Source organism: Astyanax mexicanus, chromosome 2, assembly GCF_023375975.1.
Source record: "Astyanax mexicanus isolate ESR-SI-001 chromosome 2, AstMex3_surface, whole genome shotgun sequence".
NCBI classification, from domain to species: Eukaryota; Metazoa; Chordata; class Actinopteri; order Characiformes; family Acestrorhamphidae; genus Astyanax; species Astyanax mexicanus.
Genome location: NC_064409.1, coordinates 3,822,460 through 3,845,451, shown reverse-complemented (window position 1 = coordinate 3,845,451; position 22,992 = coordinate 3,822,460). Strand labels below are relative to the sequence as shown.

General features: G+C 39.5%; 1 protein-coding gene across 2 annotated transcripts in view; it reads left to right on the top strand.

The window, feature by feature from the left end:
* The window catches only part of exoc4 (exocyst complex component 4), a 236,622-nt gene that overhangs the window by 45,374 nt on the left and 168,256 nt on the right, over positions 1 to 22,992 (top strand). For both annotated transcript variants that reach the window (XM_049474996.1, XM_049474995.1), the window contains exon 8: positions 21,468 to 21,613. In XM_049474996.1, coding sequence (XP_049330953.1) covers positions 21,468 to 21,613 — 146 coding nt within the window. The remainder of the gene's footprint in view (positions 1 to 21,467; positions 21,614 to 22,992) is intronic.

The window sequence follows — 22,992 nt, the reverse complement described above, 5'->3', positions numbered from 1 at the left end:
AGAAATTCTTCAAAATGACCTGAAATAAACTTTTTTTACATTGACTTCCATTGAAATTGAAGAAGGTTTTTTCCCTCTCCTGTAAAGTTGCTGTTTTGGAGATAAGTGCTTTTCATTGGACAGCAACGATATGCTCCCTCTCTCCCTCTTCTCCCATTACTAGCCAGCCAATTAGCACTCTCCTCCAAGCGTGTTCACTCCTCATTCATGTGGTCCATATATTCATCAGCCTGTTTCTAAACCCACTGCTTTGCCTTCAGATAATTAATCTGACACAATTTATCACCAATAGTGACTTTATAGGTGCATTTTTACCTTTTATTTTGTGAAGAGATTATCTGGTCCTAAACCTGAAAAACCTGAAATCCGATTTTAAAGTTCTTCATGTATCTTGAATGTGGATGAACTAGTTTGTTGCTTAAAATTGATTTACCTCCTAGTCCTAGCTTCACATCAGTAGTTGAATATGAATCTTATAATATACAAATGTGAAATAAATGTCTAAAATTAAAGCACCCCCAAACCACCATTAAAAGTAACTTTAAAAGTAACCTTAACTCCTTAACATGCCAGCATTTTGGTCAAATTTCTACCTGATATTACACAGATATATCTTGAGGATTTTGCTTTAAGCACTACATATAAAGGTTTCATGTTTGATAAGAAACATTACTGTAATTGTAATAGACAATTTGGTAAAATATTGAAGTACATCTGCAACTATCAAAATATAATGAATGAAATCATTATGAATCATAAAATTGGCTCTTTTCTGAACTTTTAACATTTTAAAATCAATATTTTTCTAAATGATTTGTCCTAAAATCATTTTATATCCTCCAAAGGTTTTCTTTTTGTAACGATTATCTAGTTTTTAATGTCTATTTTTGGAGTTGATTCCTGATCTAAACTTTTTAAGAATTTAAAGCTGAAAGTTTCAGAATATAAATACTTATACTATTTTACTGCAGAGATAAAGGGTTTAGTATCACCTACACATGTCTGTTAATGGGTTTTTAATGTAGTAAGTAAAGAGTAGAGGTGTGTGCCTTGGGATGCAGAAAAAACACGTTAAATATATATGTTAAATATATACAGTTGTGGTCAAAAGTTTACATACACTTGTAAAAAAACATAATGTTATGGCTGTCTTGAGTTTTCAATAAGTTCTACAACTCTTATTTTTCTGTGATAGAGTGATCGGAACACATACATGTTTGTCACAAAAAACAGTCATAAAATTTGGTTCTTTCATAAATTTATTATGGGTCTGCTGAAAATGTCACCAAATCTGCTGGGTCAAAAATATACATACAGCAACAAAATTTGTCAATTTTGGTGATGTAGCGAGTTGTGTCAATCAAATTAGCTTCATGTCATGGCCTCTTCACTTCTTGTAAGTGATTCTGATTGACTACAGCTGTTGACTTCTCATGAGCCCATTTAAATAGGGCTCATTTGACCCAGTGATTAGACTCAGCTACAAAAGCTACAATGGGAAAGTCAAAGGAACTCAGTGTGGATCTGAAAAAGCGAATTATTGACTTGAACAAGTCAGGGAAGTCACTTGGAGCCATTTCAAAGCAGCTACAGTTCCCAAGAGCAACTGTGCAGACAATTATACGCAAGTATAAAGTGCATGGAACAGTTGTGTCACTGCCACGATCAGGAAGAAAACGCAAGCTATCACATGCTGCCGAGAGGAGATTGGTCAGGATGGTCAAGAGTCAACCGAGAATCACCAAGAAGCAGGTCTGCAAGGATTTGGAAGCTGATGGAACACAGGTGTCAGTCTCCACAGTCAAGCGTGTTTTACATCGCCATGGACTGAGAGGCTGCCGTGCAAGAAAGAAGCCCTTGCTCCAGAAAAGGCACCTTAAGACTCGGCTGAAGTTTGCTGCTGATCACATGGACAAAGATAAAACCTTCTGGAGGAAAGTTCTCTGGTCAGACAAAACAAAAATTGAGCTGTTTGGCCACAACACCCAGCAATATGTTTGGAGGAGAAAAGGTGAGGCCTTTAATCCCAGGAACACCATGCCTACTGTCAAGCATGGTGGTGGTAGTATTATGCTCTGGGGATGTTTTGCTGCCAGTGGAACTGGTTCTTTGCAGAAAGTAAATGGGATAATGAAGAAGGAGGATTACCTCCAAATTCTGCAGGAAAACTTAAAACCATCAGCCCGAAGGTTGGGTCTTGGGCGCAGTTGGGTGTTCCAACAAGACAATGACCCAAAACACACATCAAAAGTGGTAAAGGAATGGCTAAACCAGGCTAGAATTAAGGTTTTAGAATGGCCTTCCCAAAGTCCTGACTTAAACCCCATTGAGAACATGTGGACAGTGCTAAAGAAACGGGTTCATGCAAGAAAACCATCACATTTAGCTGAACTGCACCAATTCTGTCAAGAAGAGTGGTCAAACATTCGACCTGAAGCTTGCCAGGAGCTTGTGGATGGCTACCAAAAGCGCCTAGTTGCCGTGAAAATGGCCAAGGGACATGTAACCAAATACTAATGTTGCTGTATGTATATTTTTGACCCAGCAGATTTGGTGACATTTTCAGCAGACCCATAATAAATTTATGAAAGAACCAAATTTTATGACTGTTTTTTGTGACAAACATGTATGTGTTCCGATCACTCTATCACAGAAAAATAAGAGTTGTAGAACTTATTGAAAACTCAAGACAGCCATAGCATTATGTTTTTTTACAAGTGTATGTAAACTTTTGACCACAACTGTATGTTAAACTGAGGAGGAGAGCAGAGCATCGCTGCCACTTCTCAGCTCTTACAGAGTGAGATTTCCTCAGAAAGCTGTAAACTATATAAATGGAAGTCCTCAAATTGAATCTCATTCCTAAAAGCTCTGGAGGAAAGAAAATAAAATAAAGTGAGTTCTCTGCTCTGTAGATAATGGACTCGTCAGAGGAGCCAGAGAGACAGAATTTACGACACTCTTAAAATTTGAGAAAAGCACATCTTATCTTATACAGACAAACAATTCTCTTCTGAGAATTCTCTTCTCTTCTGGGAAGTTACGTCAGCACATAAAGCATTTATACCGCATAAAATTCCCAAATAGATAGTACCAGTCAACCAGTCAAACTAGTAAGTACACACCTTAAATTTATTTGTTTTGTAACGCATTTTAAAAAATGTTTGCATTGTAGATTAATATCAAAGTAATCCAAACTATGAATAAAACCATTATTAACAAAATGATTTAGTTAAAAAATATATATTACACAAACCAGAATATGACTAATATTTTAGATTCTTTAAAATAGCACCTCTTGATTAGATTAGACAGTTTTGCACATCTCTGCTGGATTTTCTCAGTCAGTTTTCATGCATCTTGGCATCATGTTCTCCTCCTCCACCAGTCTTACACACTGCTTTTGGATAACTTTATGCTGCTTTACTCCTGGTGCAAAAATTAAGCAGTTCAGTTTGTTTTAATGGTTTGTGATCATCCAGCTTCCTCTTGATTATATTCCAGAGGTTTTCAATCTTCTATGAGTACTAGAAAAATTGGAAACAGAATTCTATAGAAATCTGGAGCACTATACATGAAAGCTTTAAAAAAATGCATGCTTTAACATGCTGCTCTTCATACTTTACATTTTTCCTTTTGTGAACGATTCATTCCTTCATTCCCTTCCTTTTCACACTCTTGATTGTTTCTATAGTTCACCTGCTCTCTGAATAGTTAATGATCTTCCATAGCTGTATAGTATAGTAGAGGGGGTAGTGAGGGACAGATGGAGTAGAGAATGTTTGTGTGACTGAAACAGAGAGAAAGAAAGAGAGAGAGAGAGCGAGTGTAGAAGCAAAATGAAGGTAGGGGGAGAGAGTGGCAGTGCAGGCTGAGAATGAGTAAATGGGTTTGTCATCACTCCATCAGCAAAGGCGAGAAGTCACACACTGACCTTGTACTTTTCTCTTCACTCGAGAGAGAGAGAGAGAATGTGCAAAAGTGAGAGCAAACGAGAGTTAGAAAGCTCTGCCAATAGCCTCCAGATATAAGCTTGGCACTCAGTACCTCCTAAAATGCTTCAACACTGCAGAGTATCGAAAAAGTGTCATTTCGCACCAAGTTTAGACATCCAACGAGCCTCAAGGCCGGGCCACGTGCTTCTGGACGCTTTTGAAAATGTTAACTACTGCTCCAAAGATTAAGAACTCCTAATTTTAGCATTTTGAGTACATTTAAAGCTCCTTAAGGCCAGATAATAACCAGAAACTGGACAGTATCAGTACAGTAAATGTAACCCATGTATGGATGGTTTTGCCTTGAGACAATAAACATAAAAAAATGTAAGATCAAATAAGAGTACAATCTTCAACATGGTAGTATTAGACAAAAACAAAATATCTTACTTACAAATAAGTAATTAAAAAGGAGTAAACATGGGTTAAGAATATATATACAGGTGTTGGACAATGAAACTGAAACACCTGGTTTTAGAGCACAATAATTGATTGTGGTGACGGACAGTTCTGGTGGAAACAGGAGAGTTGAGGTGCACATTGAATTCTGCCGTGATTTGATCAGCCGTGGTTTTATGTTTTTTGGATACAATCCGGGTTAGCACCCGAACATCCCTTTCAGACAGCTTCCTCTTACAGCGTCCACAGTTAATCCTGTTGGATGTGGTTGGTCCTTCTTGGTGGTATGCTGACATTACCCTGGATACCGTGGCTCTTGATGCATCACAAAGACTAGCTGTCTTGGTAACTCTGGTATATCACCCATAATGTTGTGTGCATTGCAATAGTTTGTGCAAAACTGTGTGCTTACCCTGCTAATTGAATGATATTCGGTTATTTTAAGATGCACATGTACATATAGTACATACATGCAAAGAGACTAGGGTTGGGATAAAATTCTTCAACATTCAATGCAGCTTAAATTGATACACAGATATCTATGTAATATAACATTGATGAGTCCTGAACATAGACATGATATTTTTAGTCAAGTGTACAGTTAATCTGTTAGTGATGGCAGTAAAACATCATTATATTGCAGCCACCTGTAGCCCCAGTGGGAGATGCCAGTGAGTGGCAGATGCCTACAGTATACAGTCTATTTTTATGTCTTTTGAAAGCTATTTCTGAACGTACTATATATTTCGTTTCTTTTCATTTTTTCTTTTTTTTTTGTTCATAGTTTAGATGGTTTGTGCTGGTGTGTGGTAAATTGGTCCCGTGCCTATAATGAATATAATAAAGCACTCCTCCGCTGCAGGTATGCTACACTGCTGAAGAGATGTTTGAGATGAATGAAAATTTAACACTATTCTCATCCTCCCAATGCCTTTTCATCTTGTGCATTTGCCGTCTATTGTGCTGTGAAATGGCGTAAAACTTGCAGGTTTTATATGAAGTGAGGGAAAACACGCACACCCCGGTCTGAAGTAGGTACAGAGGATTAGTGTGAAAGGCAGATGAATAGAGGATGATTCAGGCAGAGCCGGGAGAAGATAAAGGCTTGGAGTTGGAGAATGCGAAGGTAAACGGCGGAGGCCGGGATGTAGACTGAGTGGCAACAGGAGTGCGAAGGAAAAGCAGAGAATATTTTCAGTTTTTGTTCTTTTGCTGAATGTTTCTGCGTTCTCCGTTGCTGAAATGGATCCCATTAAGTCCTCTGCGCTGTTCTGTGCACAGGATAAGCCAGGCCGTCGCTGGGGGCCGTACACCCGCTCGTCGCTGTGATGAGAGATAATGAAATCTCCTGATTAGAATCCTCATAATCGGAGGTGGCCCAACTCTAGTGGTCCAACTCTCTCGATGCCCAACTTTCTCTAGTTGTCCAACTCTAGTGGCCCAACTCTAGTCGTCCAATTCTCTCGATGCCCATCTCTTGATGTCCAACTCTCTCGTGGCCCAACTCTCTAAATGCCAAACTCTCTCGATGCCTAACTCTCTCGATGCCTCACTCTCAATGCCCAACTCTAGTGGTTCAATTCTCTCGATGCCCATCTCTCGATGGCCAACTCTCGATGCCCAACTCTAGTGGCTTAACTCTCTTGATGCCTAACTCTCTCAATGCCAAACTCTAATGGTCCAACTCTAGTGGTCCAACTCTAGTGGTCCAACTCTAGTGGTCCAACTCTCTCGATGCCCAACTCTCGATGGCCAACTCTCGATGCCCAACTCTAGTGGCATAACTCTAGTAGCCCAACTCTCTCGATGCCTAACTCTCTCAATGCCAAACTCTAGTGGCCCAACTCTCTAGTGGCCCAACTCTCTAGTGGCCCAACTCTCTAGTGGCCCAACTCTCTAGTGGTCCAACTCTCCAGTGGCCCAACTCTTCAGTGGCCCAACTCTCATGGTCCAATTTACTAACTACCCACAGGGCAGAAACAGGATGTGTATTTAAAAAGACCAAACATGGTCAGTTACTCAGTTACACAGAACAAATGGAGATCACATATCTTTTCTTAATTTTTTTTGCTTTTCATCACCAAGTACAGCCAACCAAGGCACTGTCATTTTGCAGACACAGAAAGCATTCACATGCAGGGATACATGTTAATGTTTTATGGTAGTGCACTAGTAATTGGCATGTTGGAGTGGCAACAGGAGTATGTTCTTTTGCTGAATGTTTCTGTGTTCTCCGTTGCTGGAATGGAACCCATTAAGTGCTCAGCACTGTTCTGTGCACAGGATAAGCCAGGCCGTCGCCGGGGGCCGCACACCCGCCCGTCGCTGTGATAAGAGATAATGTAATCTCTTGATTAGAATCCTCATAATAGGAGATGAGCTTTTTTATATTCAGTCATTCATGTTATTATTTTCCCCTCCGATTGTTTCCGTTGGAAAGACTTCTCGTCTTATCCCCGTGTCCGTGCCCTCCCTCCTTCCCTCGGCTCTGAGTGACAAAGACAGCATGGCGAGTACACACTCCGCCTGGTGATCAAGCTCATCTTCTGCTTCTAAAAAAACAGTGCCTTAGGTTGCATCAACCTTCCTGATTCTGGTTCAGCAGAATGTTGTATCTTCATCTTGTTCAAGCCCATGAGAAAGCATACAGCTGATCTCCAGTCAGTGGAAAACTGGGAACAGGTAGCAGCACCTTGGAAAGGGGGATTCTGTAATGAACCTACTGTTTGTTGGAGTCATTTAGAGGACAGAAGATGAAGGCATTTGCCATTCCAACAAAAATGCTAACTGTAACATGACAGTGTTTGAAATTGATGTGTATTTCTCGGTGGTTTGGCACTGAGCACTTTTGCCTCCCAGAACGGGTCTTGGGTTCAAGTCCCAATGTTCTCCCTGTGTCTGTGTGGGTTTCCTTCAGGGACTCTTTCCCTCAGGGTTTCCTCCCACAGTCCATAAACATGTGGAAAAGAATAAAGTATGTGTGAACGCTGGGGTCAGACTGGGTCAAATTATTAATTTGTATTGAAATAGATTTTAAAAACATTTCCAGGTTAATTGCATGCCCTAATGTGATTAACGCAATAAAATACGCACCAATAAACCATGCGAGCAGTGAACGCTGCACATACTGCATACAGTGTGTAAACAGCATGGAGCAATAGAGACAGCATTTGTTCATAGCAGTATATTATTTGGCTAATACTGTATGTCAGATTAAACTTGCCCTATTAGCAGTTTAGCTCAATTAAAAAGCAGTATATTTAATAGCTGGGTCAAATCGAGACCAGATCACGTTCTCACCACCAGCGAATCCATAAAAAAAAAATCTACACATTGGGCGGAGGCAGGGCACATTATGGTGGAAGTTGGGGTCAAATTTTGTGGCGTAATTAACTTATCAAAACATTATTGATTCCAAATCAGTCCTGTCCGTTAACGCTTTAAAGTTGATAGCCCTACTTTAAATACAAAAGTGTCTCATAGTTTCTCGGTCCAGTGATGAGTCATATACAATGAACCATAGTCTTTATGAACATGCTCAGATGTTGCTAAGCTCTTGTTCTTCTGGAGCATGGACAGAATCTTGTTATCTCGCTCTTTCTGCCCTGGTGATCTGAACCTTTTGTTCTGCCCTCGCTCAGGTTTTTTCCGTCTTCTCCCATTACCCCTCCTGAGAGTAGGAGGAAGAACACTGACCTTTCAACTGCACAAGATACATGACAGTTCTGGCCGGACAGACGAGAGAAAAGCGAGATCAATTCTCTTTCCTTTTTGGAGATGCTTTGTGAGCCAATTCTTTTCTCTTAACCAAGACCTGTGTCGTTTGTGAGACGGGAGAACATGGGTTTTTGGATGTTAATGCTATCTCAGGCTTGTTAGTCTTGCTTTGAAAAAGTTCTGCTTTTTATAGGCAGAAACTGTGGAAGTGTGGATCTGTAAGAGATGCGAAGAGATGGAATAGTTTTGAACAGACTTTCTGAGGACGCCTCACGAGTGAGCAGTGGTTTGACAGAGATGGGGAGAAAAGGAAAATGGGGGAGGCAAGAGCCGACCGGGCCAAACTGGCAGAGTAATGAGTTTTCTAGAGCTTTGAGTTAAAAATAAGACAGTGATAGACAGTTTGAAGTTAATGGCAGAACCCAGTAGTCACTGCTGTGTCATACGAATAATGACAATACAATGGATCCTGAGGCCTCTAGGAATGCAAACACCTTTTTTAATAGTATTTTTGAAAAATATTCTGCAAATATGTCAAGTGATTCTTCAGAAAGGGAACTTCCTGGCCAAAAAAGGCACCAACTTTCATTTTCCAACTTTCGTGGCCCCAACTGTCGTGACCCAACTGTCGTGACCCAACTGTCGTGACCCAACTGTCGTGACCCAACTTTCATGGCCCAACTTTTGTGGCCTAACTTTTGTGGCCCAACTCTCATGGCCTTAATTTTGTGGCCCAACTCTCGATGCCCAATTATTGTGGCCCAACTCTCAATGGCCAACTCTCAATGCCCAACTCTCAATGGCCAACTCTCAATGCCCAACTCTCATGGGTCAACTCTCATGGGCCAACTCTCGAGGCTCAACTCTCAATGCCGAACTCTTGTGGCCCAACTCTCGTGGTCCAACTCTCGATGTCCAATTATTGTGGCCCAACTCTCAATGCCCAACTTTCAATGGCCAACTCTCAATGCCCAACTCTCGTGGTCCAACTCTCGTGGCCTAACTAAATATCTACCCACAGGGCAAAAAACAGGATGTGTATTTAAAGACACCAGACCTGGTCAGTCATCCAGATATTTAAGTAAGTAAATGATGTGGGGTTGGTTGGTTGATGCTGCAGTTGGTCTGCAGGTTTAGGTTCAGCAACAGTATGTGCTGAAAGAATGAGGTCAGCTGACTACCTGAATATATTGAATATAGACCAGGTTATTCCATCAATGGATTTTTTCTTCCCTGATGACACGGCCATATTCCAAGACGACAATGCCAGGATTCATGATGCTGGAATTGTGAAAGAGATCATGGAGGTTCAGGGAGCATGAGATTCACACATGGATTGAGAGAGAGTTCACCACAGAGTCCAGACCTTAACCTCATTGAGAATCTTTGGGATGTGCTGGATGGAGAAGAGCTGCTTTGTGCAGTGGTTGGTCAGACTCTACCATCATCAATGCTGCTGCAAGATCTTGGTGAAAAATTAATCCAGCAACACTGGATTGAAATAAATAAATATTGTGACATTGCAGAAGCTTATTGAAACAATGGCACCGAGAATGTGTGCTGACTTTTGAAAGACAGTAGTACTGTGCAGGACCTGGTAGACCCTTAAAACAGTCTTAAAACGTCTATCTGATCCTGCACTTACTTTCATCTTTGAGCTTTACCCTTGCTTTTAATTACGCCCTACAGGTGTTTCTGTCCATCTTTGCATTGTGAGAAGACAATTAAACATCATAGATGATCAAGAAGCCATTACTGCGAGGCAAAAAAAAGGCAAAAAAAGAAGAATAAAGAATGTGCTGGTGTTCCCACCACCTGTTAAACCTTTTCAGATTAGTCCTCAACATCAGTAAAACATGTTTTTACTTGGATTGTGAGAAATTGCTTGGATAATAAGAACAATGAAACTTTTAAAGGTGTGGATAATTCTCCCTGCAGGTTTCTTACTGGAAAAGAGAAAGGGAATAGACACTGTTGAGTCCTCTGTTTAATTGTCTGTTAAATATACATATTTCTGCTTTTTTCCTGATGTACAGAAATGAACGCTCTGGTTGTTTTGGAGTTCCTTTGAACTCTGGTCTTGGTGCTTCATTTTTCATTAATGGACTCTGACTCAGTCTGGCGTCTTGCTGCACTGTGATTTGGCCGCGGTCTGTTGGAAGAGACATATTGGCTATTCATTCTGAGCACAGTTCAATTAGTTTTTCGTCTTAAGTGCCTGATGCTTCGTGAGTCACCCACTCTGATGTGACAGTGGGTCTTTCATTCTCCTGCTTCACAGAGTAGAGAAACTTTCCAAAGCTGTGACTGAAAGGATTCATGTGGTTTAGGTGTTATTTTAATGTTGCTATACATACGGTATATGGACAAAACTATTTTGGACACCTACATGAGATTTTATGACATCCCGTTTCATTGATTTTATCAAATTGAAAACCTCTGGAATATAATCAAGAGGAAGATGGATGATCATCCATCAAACCACCAAACTGAACTGCCTGATTTTTTGCACCTGGAGTAAAGCAGCATAAAGTTATCCAAAAGCAGTGTGTAAGACTGGTGGAGGAGGGGAACATGATGCCAAGATGCATGAAAAGTGTGATTAAAAACCAGGGTTATTACACCAAATATTGATTTCTAAACTCCTAAAACTATACCAATAATTAAAAGTAATTTCCAACTGACTTGTTAGAGAGCCAATTTAAAAACAACACCGGAGTTTAATATGATCTTTAGATCCACCCATTCTTGCACAGATGTTTGTCAAAGGCAGTAGAATGGATATTTACATGCAAATGCGGTATTATATACACCACCGGTCAAACCTTTCACAATACACAGTTTTTTTTCCCCTTTATTTTTGACATTTAAGCTCTTCAGATCCCGTCATTGACCAGAAATAGTCAAAGAACTTTGAGAAAAGTCAATACTTTTGTCTTTCCTCTTTGCCTTGCAGTGTTTTTTCTAGTTTTCCTAGATTTTCCCATTTTTCTTCCCAATTTATCTGGCCGATTGTCCCACCCAGTCAGCTGCTGCTCAGCTGTATATCCCCCATCACTAGTGACGCCTCAACACCAGGAGAGTGAAGACTAGCACACGCCTCCTCCAACACATGTGAAGTCAGACTTTGCCTCTTAAAACATCATTACCGAGTGGCATCACAGCAGCGCTAACGCTCGGAGGAAAGCGCAGCGACTCGGTTCCGATACATCAGCTCACAGATGCAGCCTTGTGTTGATCCACATCACCCTAGGTGTGATGAGGGGAAAGAGCGCCACCATCTACTGTAACCACCCAGAGAGAGAGAGAGAGAGACCAACTGTGATCTCTCGGGGCTCCGACAGCTGATGGCAAGCTGCATGACTAGAATTTGAACCAGCGATCTCACCACAAACGATAATAGCGTTTTTTAAAGGTTAGGAAATGTTTATTAAAATTTTAAAAAAGAGGTATGTTACACAAAACATTTCATCTATGAATTGAAAAAAAAAGGTTTAGGGTTTAGTGGCTCTTTAAGGCAAGTGTTTTGATGATCTGCAGTGATTAAGCTGAGAAAAAAAAATCCTAATACATTTGTCTTCTCTCTTTGCCTCTTCTTTTTAATATTTATTTCCAAATTTCTTTCATTTTTTGTCCCCAATTTAACTAGGCCGATTGTACCACCCATTCAGCTGCTACTCAGTTGTATATCCCACAACACAATAAAGATGAAGACTAGCACACGCCTCTTCAGACAAATGTAAAGTCAGACTCCGCCTCTTTTTGAACTGCTGCTGATGCAGCATTGCTGAGGAAAGTGCAGAGACTTGGTTCTGATACATCAGCTCACAGATGCAGCCTTGTGCTGATCCACATCACCCTAGGAGTGATGAGGGGAAAGAGCGCCACCATCTATTGTACCCACCTAGAGAAAGAGCAAGACCAGTTGTGCTTTCTCAGGGCTTCGGCAGCTGATGGAGGAGCTGCGTACTGTAACAGGGATTCGAACCAGCGATCTCCCGATCATAATGGCAGTTAGCATTGAAGGATTTGAAGTGACTGGGTTGGGCTGTCTAGTTCTCTGAAAACAGACAAAGGCCTGTGGGTGGAAAACCAAAGTGCTTCTGTTTTGGAGCGCATAAACAGAACAAGTGAGAATTAAATACGCTATTGTAGTTTACTCTAAATGATGTGTTGTAAATGGCTGTAGCCCGTGTGGAGCTCCCAGTCTCATGAGAGCCCCCCTACAGAGTTAAATGATTACGGCGGTGTGGGGTAAATTTTCCATCTCTGAGCGCTCCGTGCCCCGTGCTCCTCAGGCTATGGTGTGAAGGCTTGCTGGTTGTTTTTGAAAAGCGCAGCTCTCCAAGTTCATTAATTACGGCAGTAATCACGCATTCTGTTGTGGCGTGTCTCTCTCTAATGGCCTGGCCTGTACTGGCCATTCAGGATAACGCTGACTGGAATTCTAATGGCCTGTTGTTAATGAGAGCTGCTAAACACTACCCTCCCAGTGGCTAACGGCGAGTCTGTGGAGTCTGTGGCAGTGGGATGTGTTTACTGTGTTCCCTGATGAAGTTTCCTTTTCGATGGGCAGCAGCAAATGAATGGGCTGCTGGTGGACTTGGAAGATGCTATCTATATCTATTTAGTAGGAAAGACAAATCTGTACCTGTCTGTGGCTCTCAATCTTGTAAATATTGCAAAAGCTGAGGGAGTAGACTTGTTAATTATATAAATTACAGAACACATTATGCATAACTACCTAAGGTGTCCTTAGGTAATTGTCTTTACCAAACATGTAGAAAATGAGATCCATTAGATTATATCAGAATGGATGCAAAGCTGCAATCCCACGCAGTTCTAACCTGCCAGAACCACCTTTGTATATATATTTTTATATAATTTCTGTGGTTAAAACATAATAACATAAAATAAACAGTAACACAAGTATATTAGAGTATGTAGATTAACCACAGCAGTGATAAGTAATAAAACTAGAGTGTGTTCACAAGCATCACCGTGTCACACTTAAATATAATTAATCGTGAAAATTGTGAGCCTCTGGAGGAAACAGTTGGGGACCTTAAATCATTAACATTTATTACCCTCTGTCTGGCGTAAAAAAATAAAATTAAAAAAATCCATTCCTTTCTGTTCTGAGGAAATGATGGCTGTGTGCTGTTGTATCATATGATAAGGAACAGCAGCAGGAGCTCCTCAGATAAAGTTCTCAGACGTACTGTGTGTTATCTTGCTATGCTAAGTGGCTAGTGTTAGTTATCGAGCTGTATGAAATAATTGAATGAGTCACAATTATTATAAATAAGGAACAAAACCAAAAATGCTGTGTTTGGCAACAAGGGGAATGTCTTAAAAATAGTCCATATCTTCCAGACTTCTGGAGACTAATGTCCATGCAAGAAAACTCATAAATAGCTTGGTGGAAATCACCAGAACACATTTTCTATCATCTTAAAAACATAGCCAGAGTCTTAATGTAATCAAAGGCTTAATGTCCCAACAAGACCTAAAGAAACTCATTCATGCTTTTATCTCCAGCAGGATTGACTGTTGCAATGGCCTCTTAACTGGACTTCCCAGAAAGAGCATTAAATAACTCCAGCAGCTCATGCTCATTTAGTATGCTGCTGTAAGCAGAGGACATTGCTCCCATTTTAAATATATTTTCACTGGCTTTTGATTGTTACAGAATATACATACTTAAAGACTCATTCTAGTCAATGAATTATTAAGTAATTTGGCTCAGAACATATCCTGATATGCTTTTGGGGCATTTGTATAATTGTGTTAATTTTCAAAGAGCTACAGAGGAGCTGCTTAGATGAGTCCATGGGCGCTAATAGTTTCTAAAAGATTTAAGGCATCTGAATGTTTATAGATTTGCATGGTCTATTCTATCTAATAAATGTGATTAAGCCTTAGACCCAACAAGCTAATTAAAGCCTGAGACTCTGATAAAAGCTTACATTTTTGTATGGTGCTCCAACTACTTAAAAGTACTGTTTATACTTTTGTGTCAAAACCCAGAGGTGTTGACTAATGAAGCACAAATCCACACAAACACAGTAGTATAAATGTGCACAGCTGCGTAGGGCGCTCGCACAGGCTACGTTATAAGCAGTGCATTGACTCAACACAGCACTCAGTATAAACAGTATAAACAAGGCTTATTTAACAGGCCAGTAATTTCGTCTGTTTTTGCCTGACATCACACGCCTATATCTTTAGGATTTCTATTTAAATATGATATAGAAATTTTTATGTTTGGTAAGAAACATTATTGAAAATCTTAATTGCAATTGTAATAGAAACGTTTAAAAAAAAATAAATATGCAATTTTCCAAATAAAATGAATAAAATTCTGAAAATTAACGCTTTTCTGAACTTTGTAACATTGTAAAATCAGTATTTTTATAAACATTCTATGTGTTCCGAGCCTTTAGTTTCGTTATGCTTGTCTAGTTATTATGTCTATTTTCAAACCTGCAGAATTTGGGTTGCTTTCTGATACTGATCTGAAATCAGTGGAAATAAGTCCTGTAGAAGGGTCTCTAAACCCTCAACGTTTTCAGAATGTATAATAACCTTTATACATAACCTATAGTAACCTATTTTACTGCATAGAAATCGGGTTTTGTATCACCTACACCTATATATGGGTCAAGGCCTGTTAAGGATCCATCCGTCCGTCCGTCCGTCCGTCCATCCATCCATCCATCATGAGAAACAATTTCACAATTTTCAACCTCATTTCTCACTCTGTTCTCATCTACATTCAAAAGAAGCCTGTGATTGGAGCTGTAACTAATGTCCTCTGGATACTGATGTAACCGTGAGAAAAGTGACCCTGTGCACGAGCGTAGTGAGCAGCAAACATGGCTGTTTAAATATTCAAGCGCTCCTTCCTGCCAGTGGCAGTGAAGCGACAACAAGCCAAAGCGAAGTGCCAGAACGCAGCCAGAAGACAATGATTGGTTGTAATTAAAGATGACGGGCCCACATTTCTTTGTTGTTGCTTTAACATTTTAATCAACGTGTCATTTTAGCACCCTGCCTGAGGTGTCATATTTGCATATTACTCCACCAGAGCAGGAAGTTGAGGAGTGCTGTGTAATCGATAGTACATGATTAATCATCCTTTTTTATTATCTCTGGTATTATGTGTGTGTGGCTGGAATGTATTATGCTCTTAAGGCTGATGGCAGTGCTCTGATGTAGCTGGATTTGTTTCATGGTTTATTTATCTAAGCAGCTACTTAATCATGAAGATCTCTGTAGCTCTGTAGCTTCTAGGATTATTTGCCCTTTAGTGACCCTATTTGGTTGCGTACACTGGGGCGTACTGGGTTTTTCATGTAAAACATTTCTGAATAATTTATCAGTCTCTTTATGTTTCATTTAGAGTTTAGATCAGGCTCAAAAACATCTAAACCGACTCGGCTCCAGCCCGTGCACATTCTGCCTGAGCCTGACCCGCCCCATAAACTGGATTTATGAGCCCGAGCCCGATTTAAACCCCACTTTAAACCCCACTGCTGATAAGAAGCAGTTTAATCTGATATATAAGCCAGATAATATACTGCTTTGAACAAACGCTGTCTCTGCTGCTCCATGCTGTTTACACGCCTGGTATGTGCAGCAATCACTGCTCACTTCAGCGCTGCATTTCTCATAAAAAAAAAAAAAAAACACTGTTTAAAATCACAACGTTCTGTGTTAAAGCAGCTTCACACTGCACAGATATGCTGTACGTGCTGGAACACATAATAATCCCGATATATGTACTTTCTTGCTCTTGTGTCAGACAGCTCTGACCAATCAGAGGAGACGATTTGCTTGCATGGTTTATTGAAGCTCATTTTGGTGCATTAAGGTGTTTTTTTTGCCTGTGTGAAAACAAACCAAACAGATGGAGAAAATACTCCAAATAAACAAACGCATCAACAGATCCGGGCCATAGAAAACAGAAACTACAACTAAAGGTGTGAAAATACTCCTTTATACTTTTATACTAAAGTTTTCTCTCTTCAATTTGTCATGCATCTTTATCTCCTCTCAAACATACAAATATATAATAGTATTTGAATTTTAACCACTACTAATATAAATATAATTGCATTTTACATTTCTTACATTTCTTATTTTATTTATATTAATTATATTAATTTAAATATGCAAATAAAAACGTATAGCGTCTTATAAAGAAAAAAAAGAAGTGCAATAAATTGCAGTTAATCACATAATATTGTTGTGATTAATCTGATTACATTTTTTAAATCGATTAACACCACTAGAATAGATTGTACGTTCTAGATTATTGTTTTTTTTTTTTCTTTTTTTTCTTTTAAACAAGAAAATGCATTAAAGTTTTGGTGGAGATGCTTGATCTAGATCCTGAAGAAATAAGATGCAACACCTGGTTTTAATATTCAGATACTTCTCAAGTATACACCTTCTATAATCAAGACAAAACAGAAGTGATAGATCACCAGAACCAGAACCAGTATAGAGCTCCTCTTAACAGAAGTGAGGGGCGTGTTGTGTGTTTAAATCAGATGCTGGGTTGTTTATTTCTTTAATTTCTTAATGCACCCTGTCAGCACTCATCGTTAAGAGTGCAGGTGTCGACCTGAACCTCCTTCATTGCTGCTGCTCTTCTTTAATTACCCTGATTTGTTGGCTAATAGGCAGGAAGAGAGGTGCTTTTCTGCACTCATTAAGTTAAGCACGCCTACTTGAAGAGAAGGCTCTGGAGCTTCTGAACGTGTACTTTGATTAACCTACGCCTGGCTGTACGTACCTGCAGACGCCCTTGATGTGATGGTTTGGTTTTTGGATTTAACTTTGTGACTTGTTTGTAACGGCTAGGAGCTTCCAAATGCTAAATGCTAAATGATGAACAGACATTGTGAGGAGCACTGATCACCAGGTGCATGCACACAAAGACACAAACACACAAACACTCACACGATCATGCACATGCTCATTCTTCATAACACATCACACTGTAAGCCTGGATAAGTTGAATTTACTTAAAAAAAAAATAGAGCAATCCAGTTGCCTTAAAAAAGTTAAGTAATGGGTAATGAAAACTTGAGTTAGCATGACTTAGAACATCAAGTTTTACAAGACATTACAAATAAAGGGAAAGTTGAGTAACTTTTTTATTTGTGTTCTACTGTAAGACCGAATAAGTTGAGTTTACTCCAGTTTACTCATTTTTTTTTTAAGTAATGAGGAATGGGGAATGAAAACCTGAGTTAGCATAAATTAAAACATCAAGTTTTAATTACAACTAAAGGGGAAATTGATTTATTTGTAAGGTAGCCCAGGGGAAATCACTACACACTGATGGTGAGTGTTAGTCAGAAACTGTTGGACACGCCCCCAGTATGCAAATAGATTGTGACAGAAGCCAATGGAAAAGAAGCTGTTAATGGCAAAACAGACTAAACTCAGTTATTATTATAAGTTGGTTCAACTCAAAGATCTCAGTTTGAATAGTACAGTATATGTGGCCACAAATTCAGTTCAACTAACTCAAAATAGTTGAGTATAGTTTAGAAATATCCAATTTTATGTAAAACAGACTCAAATCATTGAGTTCAAACAATGTATGGATTTACAGTGTCCAAAAACAAACAAAACAGCCACTGAGCTGTTTATTTATCTGGTGTAAAAACAATTTGCTGTTTCTTCTGGACTCTCCTGGTCTCCTCTACCTGCTGCTCTTTTCTGGGAAGTGACCAGGAATAATGATTAGTTTTTAAAATTCTCAATCTAAAATAGACTTAAAGAATTCATGTAGAAAGTGCTGGGATTTCCTGAAAGTTGGTCGTTTTAAAGAGCTTTTTGTGCTCTTAGTGAAGGTTTTCTTCAGTGAACCAGAACTAGCAGTTCTTGACCATTTCAACCAGAAAAAAGATGCATTCAATATTATTCAACATTGTATTGATACAGTTTGCAGTTACAATTTATAGAATTTAATTCATTATTTCCCTCTGCTGACAACTTTTATGGAGATGCAGACTTCATTTTCCAGCAGGACTTGGCACACTGCCCACACTGCTCCAAAAGTACCAATTGGTCTTTTAAATATATGATATTTAAATTTTCTGAGACACTGTTTTTTGACACTGGGTTTTCATTGTCTGTAAGCCATAATAATCATCAACAGTAAAAGAAAAAAACACTTAAAATCGATTTGAGTGACACATATTAGGGTGGTTTTCTGAAATAAAACGCAGTATTAATTGCACATAACATACATGTATTTATGATTAGACTATAATTACTTGGTGAAATGTCTCTCAGCATGCTGCACCTAGACTATTCTCCTTCGGTAGCAATCAGATTTTTAAAGATTTTAAAGTTTGGCAACTCTTCTTGGCAGTAATGTTAGATTTTAATTAAATGTGTTGATTCTCTGGCACAGAACCACCTTTTAAGCTGAGTTAACATTTTTTTGAAAGTATTGGGGTCATGACTTTGCAAAAGACCATTCCAAAAAAACTTTGATGAGCTTGAGATAAATTGAGAAAACCAAGATGCATCCAATCTAAATCTTGTAATAATCTAGCTGATAGCTTGAGCTTTTATGCTGAAGAGTTAGACTCGAGTAAGAGTAAGATGGTCCTCTTGTCGTTTTTAATTGTTTAATCCACTTTGTGAACCAAAGCCACTGGAGCTGGTATCATCTACAACTATTCTTAAAAGCTAGTACAATTTTATTGCGGCTCAATGCTTCAGTTTTACTCACAGAAACATACCTCATAGGTAATGGGTGGTCCAGCTGTCTAAAGTGCTGCAACTATGATCGTGAGATTGTTGGTTCGAATCCGGGTCATGCAGCTTGCCTTCAGCTGCCGGAGCCCTGAGAGAGAACGATTGGCCTTGCTCTCTCTGGGTGTGTAGATGGCGCTCTTTCCCCTCATCACTCATTTTAAAAGAGACATATCTCTCAGGTCAATGTGACAGTAAAACTGTATATAACACTTTCCTCCAAAAGTTTTTTCCTTTCTCTATGTGGTTGACTGCAAACTTAAATTGAGTTTGAAGTAGAACGTTTTTTTTTTGGACGACATCCTCTCAGGCTGTGGCAATGTTAAACTTGAAAACTTAAAAGCTTAAGCAAGTTCCAGCAGCATCCATTACATGGCAGTTCTTTACCGTGGTGGGTCTTGAGTTGCTCCTGTCCATCCAAACCAATTTTCTCTCAGCTAAACGGCTACATTTTAGCTTTGGCAAAGTGGCTTCACTTACCAAAATGAAGTTATAGATATATATCGCCTTTTCTCAAAACCTATTTACACCCTGTACTTATCCACACACACACGCATATAGTTGAGAAGCGGCAGCAAATCACGCGCTGCCTAATCTCAACCGGAAACAACGGTCTTCCTGAAGGACTGTATTGGACAATGTCCTGTAAAGTTGCTGTTTTGGAGCTAAGTGTTTTTCATTGGATGGCGACAATATTTACTCCCACGCCAGACGGCTCTGACCAATCAGAGGACACAGCCTGCTCACGTGGTTTATTGGCGCGCATTTTGGTGCGTTTACTTTTATGTCTGTGTGAAACCAAACCAAATATAGGGACAAAACGCTCCATATAAACAAATTCATCAACTGTTTCGGACCAGAGAAACAAACTACAGGTATGAAAACGCCCGAAGCCACCATGCTGTGCAATAATTACAATAATTTTAGAAGGAAACAAACTTTTATCTTATCTTATATGTTTGTCTTAGTCCTTCTTCTTACCTTGTCCTTCCTTTCTGCATCTCTCTCTCTCTCTCTCTCTCTCTCTCTCTCTCTTTTTTTTCTCTCCTTCTGTGTATTCCCTCTCTGTCTTTGTTGTTGTTGTCGTCTTTAGTTATTAATACATTTTCTCTGTCTCTGTGCCTCATATGCTTTTTTGTGTTTGTTTTCCTCCATGTACCCCCCTGTCTGTGTTCATTTGTAGCTCCGCCCCCTCGTTACTTGCCTGCAGGTGTTCCCTGTTTTCTGTTAGTCTGTGTGTTTAAACAGTTCCCATTTCTTTCAGAGAAATAACCACATTGATTTTTGTCTCTTCGTCTCTCACAGTTTTTCACAAGTTTGCTTTGGTGATTAATCCATGTTTGTCTTATTCTTTCTTCTCTCTCTCTCTCTTTCTCTGTGTTTCTCTCTGTCTCTGTTGTTGTTGTCGTCTTTATTTATTAATAGATTTTCTCCTGTTTTTCTGTCTTTCCACTTCGGTCACCACATGGTTAATTTCCTCCAAAATCCACTCCTCCTCCGCTAATGTAATTTAAGACGTCTGGAGCCCCTTCATCAGGAAACTGCTGGCATTTAATTAAGTCAGTGGGTCCGTGTTCACAGCTCGCTCTGTCAGTGAATCAGATGGTCATTAGTAATTAATATACTGACACCGCTGTAACTGGCGGATTCGGATCGGCCCAAATAGGGCTGTCTCTGGGCCGAGGGATGGTTGATGGCTGTGGATGAGACCCCTTATCTCCAGGTTTAATTACGCCATTAATAGTCAGATGTATTTCCATCTGTCGCGCCGTTCTTCTCCCAACACTTAGGCTTGTTTCGCTCACCAGGTCGCAAATAGACCACATGCGCTGGCCCACTGAATTATGGAGCACTTAGAAATTTAGGGAGCCAATTTGTTGAAAAGTTAGGCTCAACTTTTTTTTTTTCTTGCCTTCCTCCGTCTGTTGAAAGTCCCTTTTAATGGACTTTAATGGTGGTAGCTGTAGTTGAGTGGGATATTTATGAACTGGGGTCTGCAGTTTTAATTAAGGTTAATGGAGTTTGGGCTGGAGGAGTTGGACTGATAGGGGACGGGGACAGCTGGGGAGATGTATTCGTCCAGTTGGACTGATCCAGGTCACAGAGATCATCAGTCAGATTTAAGCTAATTATCAGTTCTCTATCAGTGTTCATGTTTCAGTGCAGAAGGCCAGAGATCATCGGCTCGTCACACTTCAACAGATGATGAAGATTCAGACTGATATCGCCAGTTACTTTAGTGTTCAACAAGCTGTTTCTGTACTTTTTGTTCAAATCAAATCCAAAATCCACTTTTTCTTGTTCTTTGTGAAATACGGTAGGTCTCTCTGAGTTGTATATGATGATGCTGCACATGATAAAACTCTTCCTCAACCTCTATTGTCTGCAATAACTAGTAAAAGAAAATATTCAGAAAAACGAGTCGATCAGGAAAAGCACCGTGTCTACATCAACCCGTGAATTAGTATTCATGGCCCCGCCCACCTTGGCTCGCGACCGCCCACAGGCAGCCACTGTCTCGTCATGTTCAGTTCATGTTATTCATAACTGCCTGATCTTCTTTTCCACCAGGTGTTGCTGATGGACTACCTGGATGTGAAGAACACCCGCAGTGCTTCCGAACCGTCAGCCCAGCTGTCTTATGTCAGCACTGGAGGAGATTTTGGAGCTTTTTTCGCCAAGAAGAAACCTGTCCGACCCAAACAGTCACTTTTCAAGTAAGCATTTTAGTGTTTACCTGTTTTATTTCTGCACGTTCAAAAGTTTCATACAGAAAGAACAACTCCACTTGATTGTTAGTTAGCAAGCTAAAGGCTACAATACAATCAGCACACTATAGTTTATGTCCATATAAAGCAAGTGTTACTTGTTTAGTCCAAACTTTTGGATTTTTCAGTTTTGGGTCTGAACCAAAGTATCAGGTGTGAAAGGGGGACAAAAGCACCAGACTAAAAGAGCTGATCTCGGTCCGGATCTACTGAACCAAAATTATCCAAAAGATGTTTGAAACAACAAAAATCCTAACAAGCAGTGTGAATATCTCATTACTAACTCCATTACTAATTATTCTATCAATATTTAGTGCAATGGTGCTCCTTACCTCTAACAGGTAAAGGTTCAATTAGGATAATTCACTCATTTTTCTTTGGCTGAAATAACAAAAAAGATGCAGAGCTTTCAGACCTCAAATAATGCAAAGAAAACAAGTTCATATTCATAAAGTTTTAATAGTTCGGAAATCAATATTTGGTATAATAACCCTGGTGGTTTTTAATCACAGTTTTTATTTCATGCATCTTGGCATCATGTTCTCCTCCACCAGTCTTACACACTGCTTTTGGATAACTTTATGCTGGTCTCTTTTTTCCAGAGCTATGTATATTTAATGTATGAGCTCTTTATTTCAGTTTAACCAGTAAGTTATTTATTTGTTTAATACAATTATTTGCTGAGCACAAATCATGTTAAATTTCAGCAACAAAATATATATATATTTGCAATACAAAAACTAACACTAAATGTAGTGTTGTGAGTGTGAGTTTATGTATGTAAAAGTGCTGCATGTTGCACGGCTGGCTGATTACAGCGCTGACGCCGGGATCTCAGACGTGGGTAAGAGAGTGTAATGCCATGCTTTAATGTTGAGAGGCTGGAGACAGCTGTAAAGGAATTTGGATTAAATGTAAGTGGAAATAGATTTATTTGGATGGGAACCAAATGAAATTTAGAAACCAATCCAATGTCTCCTGAAGCAGAAATGAATGTCACAAGAAATAACTCGGGTACACTTTGCGGAATTGCCGTCTCACAATAAGCCTGTTTCTGCTATGGATGTAATATGGATGCAAACTTGAAAAAAATCATTATTTCAGACTGCGGTTAAGCAGCAGGTGTGTGTTATATGTGCGGAGAACATGCATTTAACTTAAACATTAACCCTTCAGAGCAAAAGACATTAAGTTAGTACACTTTATTCTTACAGAATGGTAAAATTCTGTAAAAATACTAGTGTCAGTATGTCTTTGCTATCGTAACCACAGGAAAAGTACACCTTGCACGGCCAAAAACACACACAAAAAGCATGTACTAATTCTCT